The sequence below is a fragment of the Acanthopagrus latus genome, chromosome 7 (genome assembly GCF_904848185.1).
Source record: "Acanthopagrus latus isolate v.2019 chromosome 7, fAcaLat1.1, whole genome shotgun sequence".
Classification (NCBI taxonomy): domain Eukaryota; kingdom Metazoa; phylum Chordata; class Actinopteri; order Spariformes; family Sparidae; genus Acanthopagrus; species Acanthopagrus latus.
The window spans coordinates 27118373-27126795 of record NC_051045.1 but is presented as its reverse complement, the minus strand read 5'-3'; the positions used below and the strand labels follow the sequence as shown (position 1 = coordinate 27126795).

At 39.4% G+C, this 8423-nt stretch overlaps 1 protein-coding gene across 3 annotated transcripts in view; it reads right to left on the bottom strand.

Annotated features, from left to right (window-relative positions):
• Window positions 1-593: 593 nt before the first annotated feature.
• Window positions 594-8423, bottom strand: part of ntsr1 (neurotensin receptor 1 (high affinity)) — a 43119-nt gene continuing 35289 nt past the window's right edge. The window contains exons 3-5 of one of the 3 annotated variants that reach the window (XM_037105469.1): window positions 6669-6753; window positions 2564-2649; window positions 959-1094 (exon numbers count right to left, since the gene is read on the bottom strand). In XM_037105469.1, the coding sequence (XP_036961364.1) occupies window positions 2610-2649; window positions 6669-6753 (125 nt within the window). In that variant the 3' untranslated portion in view covers window positions 959-1094; window positions 2564-2609. Of the gene's footprint in view, window positions 1095-1321; window positions 1340-2563; window positions 2650-6668; window positions 6754-8423 lie in introns of those variants that run through there. The other 2 variants (XM_037105470.1, XM_037105468.1) reach the window with 2 other exon arrangements.

The window sequence follows — 8423 nt, the reverse complement described above, 5'->3', positions numbered from 1 at the left end:
TTGTTTCATATCTCTGTACTGCTCCTAAATTAAACATGATACAGATACCTGTCTTCCTCTGATCCCTCAACAGCAAGTGGTGGAGAGGCATCAGAAAGCGTCTTTATCTGTTGAAGTGCTCCCACAGGCTCAATGTTACATTTAACGTGTGTTTATGTATCAACTCATTTCCAACATGTGTTTTAGGCTGCATATGGTCACTACTGTCATGTACAAATAATTCAAATAATCATTTGCAATACTGTCTACACAGTTGCCTCACATTTTAACAGTGTGTTATGTGAGTAAGCAGTGTGACAAGAACCCGCTTTCATTTAAACTCATCCTTTGTACATCAAATGTTTTGCAGCTTCTTGTAACAAAGTCATGAATGATGTCAGAACTAAGAGGTAATGATGCAAGAAAGAGAAGAGAAAGAAGAGAATCACCTATGCTTTGCACCTCTTCTTTTCAACCTACAAAGCCTGGTTTATCCACAGATGCTCATTCAAAATAACATCAAGAGGGATTTTTTTTTTTTATAGAGAAAGGGGTTTTACAAGTTGATGCTTACGAACACTGGAACAGAAAATAGACATATAATGTATAAACCATTTAAATTTCAGTTAACATTTTAATCTGTTTATGCCCATCATTCCTCCTTTTTTCATCTTTAGTTTTTTTATTTCACAAACACATATGTAGTGAATCAAGACATATCACACAATATCACATCATAAAATGTGCATTTGGAAATGATGATGATGTAACTGCTATCAGAGTTCCCTTGACAAAGTTGGGCTGGTATTCACAAGGTGGTAGCTTAATAGTATGAGAGAGTGTAATTCATAGCAGTCCATCAGTACGCTGTCTCTTTGATGATGTTGGTGGAGAGCGTGTGGTTGCTGGAGATGCTGATGGAGTGGCGGGTCAGGGGGTGGGGATGCCTCCTGGGTGTATGATGGCAGGGCATGCAGAAGTAGCGTAGCGTGGAGAAGAAGATCTGGCGGTAGGTGGCTGACACCAGGTTGTAGAGGATTGGATTGATGGCCGAGCTAACGTAGAACAGGACGTTCGTCAGCATGTAGAAATAGTGGTAGAAGTCATACAAGTTACTGCGAGAAAACAGAAGACATTGTTATATGTTAACCTATTTGTTAAATATAGAGATGTAGCATATTGATTCCATTGTACTGCATCAGCATGTTTTTGTGTATGTTGAATTGTGACATATGTATGCATACAATTAGCATAAACAATTAAATCCTTTAATCTTTCAGAAGTTATTATATACACTTGTTAGCGTACGCTCTGCATTACACACGTGCCTTAAACCTATTTGGTTCTGTCCCTCTGGTTGCTGTCGTAGAGGAGAAGGAAGAGGGAGATTAAACCACACAGCAGGAGAGGAGGGCCATTAAGAATATAAAGATTACATAAAATAGGATATGAGATGGTAGGGGTAAAGAGATGGTAAGGAAAGAAAAAAGTTGAGGATAAGGAGAGAAACAAAGAAACAGTATAAGTGCTTACGAAATCATGCAAGTCAACGTAATGCAGATACTAAAATGGGACAATGCTTCAGAAAACACCTACTTCAAGTTTGCAGCTGATGTATATTTCCATTTTTCAAGAGTATATAAATGCATTTTGGATACATTTGATGAAACAGTATGTAAGCTGTGAACATAACGGTGGATGTTTCCCATTTCAGCAGTTGATTGGCATTTGAAAGCTGGCACCAGGGGTCACACAGTAAACTTCCATGGTGCGCCACTGACTGGAGCATGTCATAAATTGTATTACCTATGAATACTGACAGCATTACACGCCCTGCTTTTCAAAAAGCCCACATACCATCTGTAAGGCAGTGGGTTTTTCTGAATGGAGTTTTGGTTAAATGCATGAAATAAGGTCTGTGGTTAACACAAGCTTAAGATGTTTTCATGTTTTGCTCTAAAAAAAATACATCTTTGTATATCCTGCACATTAATTATCAAGCAATTATATGTCTCAAAAAAGGTGGTTGCTGCCAATTGTCTAGGTTGTCAGGCGCATTAAACGTCATCACACCGAACACAGAGACTCATCTACTCATGAGTCTGTCTTTACATGCTGACTGTAATTACAGACTATTATAACTCTAACTTCACATGTTGTACATTTATGAAGTTATTCTTAATTCTGCTAATACAGGTAATGCATCAATCAAATCACACTGCCATAAGTCAAAAACAAAGCCTTGAGAACAATAGTGTGCGGGAAATCTAATTATAAAAACAATTATAAACAGTATGCTGAATTCTTATCAAAACAGTTTTATGTTTAGTTTGACTTGTGTTATATTGGTGGAGCACCAGAGCAAATTGTTTCCAAGTGAACATACTGTATATACATACAAGTCAAGATCATACAGTATTTTACTTCTACTATATAGGAGGCTATGTAACATAGAAACAAGCAGAGAGAATAAGACAACTTCACACAAGCAAACACAGACAGGCAAACTAAAAGGTTAAAAGTCTTAACACATCAATATGTCCTAACACATAGGGTAGATACTCTCCAGTGTCCTCTCAGTTACCTGAATTTTGTGTATTGATCTGTTCCTTTCTTGTAGCGGGCAAGGGTCACTGAAGGGTGTAGAAAGTAAATGATCTGTGTGTCTGTCTGCATACAGGGACACCATTAGAGATGAATGAGTGGAAGATTGAAAGGGACAACAGACATTGTATTGAGCATGACCTTTTCATTATATATACTCTGTGAGCTGTGTTTAGGTAATGGAGGGTGACACATGAGCCCTGAGCTCGTCTTTGCTCTGGTAGAAATTTGATTGAAATCACTCCAGTACTGATTTTTTTTTTATTCTGATAACACAGGACATTGTGGTCCACAGGTGCAGCATTTCAAATCTGGTGAATCTGTGTGTCATGCAAATTGATCTGTTTCCTCGTGTGTTAGATTAACAGAGGAGGGTATTGTTAGGATTTACACATTTACATTAGACCCCTTTATGCACCACCGACCACTTAGTATGTCTCCCTATGACCCCTGCCTACTAAATACTAACACTGCCATGCACCAGCAGGGTCCTCGCGCTGCCCATGACTGCCCGTGACTCCACTTAACAAACACACTGCTCATGAACCTACACGCACATTGTTCATTGCTCATTACATTATGATGTCTGCCACACTTAGATGCTATAATATTGCACAATACATATAGATTGTCTTTTTCCATCTTTTCCTATTAGTCCTATTTCCTATTAAGCATTAGTCTCTTTTATGAGGGGCTAATACATGGAGAGCAAAGCCAGGGTATGGGAGAGAACACATTCACCTTTCACTTATCCCTTTCACACATGAAGAGGCCTCCAAGGCCAGCGATATCACCTCCCAAATCCGTTGTGCGTATGCGACAGTGAAGGCGCCATGAACAAAGGCAGATATGGAGGCCAGGCAGATGAGGCCAGGGACATTTTGTTTTCTTCAACAGGGCGACATCTCCAGGAATCATGGTTCGTGTGCCAAGAACCTGGGACCAGTTTGTGCACCATGGGAGGGCTAAAGTCTAAGCCACGGATTCTCTCCACCTTCTTTAATTGATTGTCCAATAATAGTATTCATCCTATCTATATGATTGACCAATGACAATTCAACACATACACTGTAACAGCAATATATAATGCATTACATGCTGAAATTTTGCATCTCTTTCTGGGCGATTGGTTACAGCTAACAGTGTTGCTGCTTAAGGCTCTGCTGCCTGCGATTTTCAAACAGAGAAAGTCCTTGATATCAAGCCTTTTTCTTAATGATACAATTGTTACTCTTAACAAATAGTTAACAGTACATCGTAGTCTGTCTTCTCTTAAATCTCAAACAAACAAACACGCCTGACAGTATCACTTTCATGAATTAATCAAAGAGGACTGCTATTTGACTGGTTGTGACCACTAACAGACTGATGCCCCTTAATCCACATACATATCAGCAGGGTACTTCTTGGAATTAAACTGAAAAAGAACTTCAGTGAACATGCCCTGAATGTAATGTGAAACACATTCTTGCTATAATTATATTTCTGTATTATTATATTTGTATTTCAACACCACTGACCTTTCAAGCAGGGTGTCCACTACAGTGGACAGATATTTGGAAATAATCTTAACAATTTAAATTGGAGTACTATGTCCCAATCACCAGGTGGAGGACTGCCAAAGCCTCGACCACAATTTGATTTGATTTGATTAAATTATTGTCTTTGTCTCTCTTTCAAGTTGAGATATGGCCACCCAAAAAAAAGGTCACACACCATGCCTTTAGCTTTGATTACAGCACACGTTCGCTGTGGCATTGTTTCGATAAGCTTCTGCAATGTCACACGATTTCTTTCCGTCCAGTGTTGCATTCATTTTTCGCGAAGATCTTGTATTGATGATGGGAGAGTTGGACCACTGTGCAAAGCTTTCTCCAGCACATCCCAAAGATTCTCAATGGGGTGAAGGTCTGGACTCTGTGGTGGCCAATCCATGTGTGAAAATGATGTCTTGTGCTCTCTGAACCACTTTTTCACAATTTGAGCCCGGTAAATCCTGGCATTGTCATCTTGGAATATACCCGTGCCATCAGGGAAGAAAAAATCCATTGGTGGAAGAAAGTGGTCATTCAGTATATTCAGGTAGTCAGCTGACCTCATTCTTTGGGCACATAATGTTGCTGAAGCTAGACCTGACCAACTGCAGCCACCCCAGGCTTTTTCATTTTGCAGAACTTTTACATGAACAAACATTCTATGGAACACAATAAAAGAAAAGAAAAAAAACGGAATATGACCTCTTTAAGCTCTAAGCGTTACCCGAATGTTGCGACCTACACACCGCTGCTGCTCTGCTAATGTCCACACTACATCACATGAATAAGACACACAACATGTAAGCAAACCAATAAGCTGGAAAACCTTTTGGCTTTTCCACTGACTGAGCAATTTCTCATGCAAGTCAGCGGGCACCATCTTTGCAGTCCAGTATCCAGTTCTTATGACACATTGATGGTTAGGAGTGTCTCCAAATGTCAGTCACTCTCTACAAGTGTCCTGCCTGAGGCCCAGACACTGTTCCCACAAATATAATAAGTACTTTATCCTCTTTTGAAAAATGGAACAATGTGCACAACAGCTGCTGTATATCATCATAGAAAATTTCAGCTTTACTCAATTGCATGAAAGTCAGATAAGAGAACTCTTTGGAAAAAAATTATCCATAGCTGTTTCAAACATTCATAGTAATAATCTTTGTAAAGACAGAATTTAATTTGAATGCTTTTGATATGCATGAATGAATAGAAGCAACAGACAGGCTGTAATGTTGTTTCATAATCAGAATGTACCTTGAATATGACCGTTTCATATTCCTAGGACTCCCTCAAACATATTGCTTATCTGCCTGCTTCTGAAGATCAGAGCTTCTCCAGCTATTCTCAGTCTAATATGGGCTTCTGTTTGTGCTCAGCTGAAAACCAGCAATTTAATCATTTTTACAAGGAAGGAGCAAGCAGTCTTTGTTTCCTTTAAATTGCACTGTGAGAACGTTTATGAGCTCCAGTTTGTGATGGACCTGGGAGGTAACAGAACAGAAATTCATAAATCTATTGAGTGTATCACACCACTGTGCAACTACACACTGCTTGAACAAATAGCAGTTTTAATAAGTGGAATATGCTAATACTGTGTCTGTTTGTTGATGTGTATCTTCTGAGTCATGCCTGCAGTGGACACATTATTGAGAAAGTTGTTATGCTCTCAGAAGTTTTTTTTTCTACAGACCCGCAAAAGAGTGGAATTAATATGGCCATCTTAAACAGGTCAACTCCTCTGCAGTATGACAGGACAGCGTTCTTCGGGTTTTACATGTCAGATGCAAATTAGTGTAATCTGGGAATTATTAAAGGGAGTCTGTGTAACTTTGTAACAATTTACATGTATTTAAAACATACACCATATGTGAGCGCATTGTTAGTGACGTGAAAAATGAGACCTTCTCCATCTCCCTTGGTTGACCATACATGCCTGTGGATGATATGTTTCAGCTATTTAATGCTGCTGGACTTTGGATTTCTTTGTGAAGGACTTGGGTAGATTGTCCACACCAGTCCAAGGGTTTGAAACTTTATGCACATTCTGGAGGAGCTTGTCTCAGTGCCTCGCTCTGCGAGAGCAGTAGTAGCTAACGTTTAACTTTATAAGTTCCATTTACTGAAACTGTGTCTGTTTTGATTTAATTTGAGAAACAATATGTAGTTTGAAAGGGCTCATCTCTAGAGAGAAAGAGAGAGAGAGAGAGAGAGAGAGAGAGAGAGAGAGAGAGAGAGAGAGAGAGAGAGAGAGAGAGAGAGAGAGAGAGAGAGAGAGAGAGAGAGAGAGAGAGAGAGGATAAGAATGTTAAATGTAGGCCATCTAATCAGAAAGATGTATCTGTCCTCCTTTTTGTCAGACGCTCTTAACTGATGACCATCTAAATGACTGCTATAGCCAATGTGTGTGCGTGTGTGTAGATGATCATGCATGTGGAGGTCTATGTGTGTGTAGAATGTGTGCAGCATTGGTGTGCTTCTGCAGAATTCAAATGAGCAAACAAGCCATTGGAGCTTCTCTCGCATGATATTCTGAAAAGAATCATTACTCACTCAGACCAGTCAGAGATGTAGCAAAACATGAGGCGCCGAGCGTGATAGGGCAGCCAGCAGACCACAAAGGCTATGACCACCACTCCTGGACACAAGGGAGAGAGAAAGCATTCAGATGCCGAATAGAAGTAAAAAAATATTAAGAGACAGATGAGAGACAATATTCATAACAAAGAAAAGAAAAGGCTTATTTCCAGTTTGTTTATAATGTTCAAATGATAACAATGTAAATTTATGGATAAAATATCTATCTAATAGAGATCACCAGACATCAGACTTTCCCGGCATTATGACAGCATAATGACATTAAGACAATTATTTTTTGTATTACATGTTTTCTAAAATTGTGCAAATTCTGTCTCTTTTTTTAAAAAAAGGCTCAAAATTGAATTTATTGACATAAGTGAGTCAAAGGTTTTGTCAGCGAGCTTGAAGAACAGTGAGCAGAGAGCAGAAAAGGAATCGGAATAAAATGTTTGTGGTGACAAAACCAGGTTTTTTTAATGAGACTCTGGGACATCTACGGCTGTGTTTTTGGTGAAAAAAAAGTTTTTCTTTCTATACAAGTTGCCAGAAACAGTAACTACAACACAGTAACGGAAGGAGACAATGACATGGTGAGTTAAAAGTTTTTTGCCTAAAAGTGTGTCACATCATCACCACTATTCAACTGTGGATTCACACAGATGCTGTCTCGCCTCTGCTGGGATTTTGATACTACCTCCAGAGGGGGACCAGAGTGTCAGACTCGGGCAGAAAAGAGAACTCAGATGCGGAAATGGCAGCAGTAGTGTCAAGTTTTATTATTCTGAATTTGTAACTCTCCAGCAAGTATGACAAATAAAACTCTATGAAACTCTGCGAGACAAACATGACAAACAACATGAAACACAGAAAAACTGAAAACGCTCCCGCAGGAGGAAAACCTACACTGTTCTTGAATATATACATAGATATCAAAATTACAAAATAAAAACTCTCCGAAGAGAAAGCTCAGAGGCTATGAAAATTAACTACTCTTTCTTAATAAAGTTATCAACAAAAATTCACTCGTGACGAGGAAAACAAAAGGCTGTAAAACTTCAAACTTCAATTCAAAATCCTGACCAGAAAATACAAATCAAAATCACTCTTCTCGAGGATACAAAATTCAGAAGAAATAAAACATGAACAATACTTAACCAACTATGAATCAAACTCTCAACAAGGCGTGGAACAAGGCTGTGATCAATGGCTTCGGTAGACGACATAAAGACGAAATACTTTGGCACAGAGACAGGGGAAGACGCAGACTTTATACACATGAGGAAGGGGTTCACAGGTGGAAACAATCAGGGATTAGGGATGACGTCAGACCATGGACACAGGAGGAAGGGTAAGTGACCTGAAACGAAAGGAGAGTTATTTTCAAAATAAAACAGGAAGTTCACAAAACAGATACCAAGACGAGACAACCTCACCACGATGTGACACAGAGCTGCAGCAAAACTGTCCCCCCTCTCTGCATCTGAAAAAGATAAACAAAACTCACCACCTGAGAAGCCTCCTTGTTGTGGGGAAGCCCTGCGAGTTGATTACCAAGTGCAGTAGAGTCCAGCAGTAATGATATTCACTGAGCTGCAGAACTCTTCTGTACTCGGTAATCGACTCACAGGACTTCCCCACAACGAGCCTGCAGCTAGACAGGTGAGTTTTGTTTATCTTTTCCGACAAAGCCGGCAAAGCTATCAAATGTTTGATGCCTTGAAATATGTG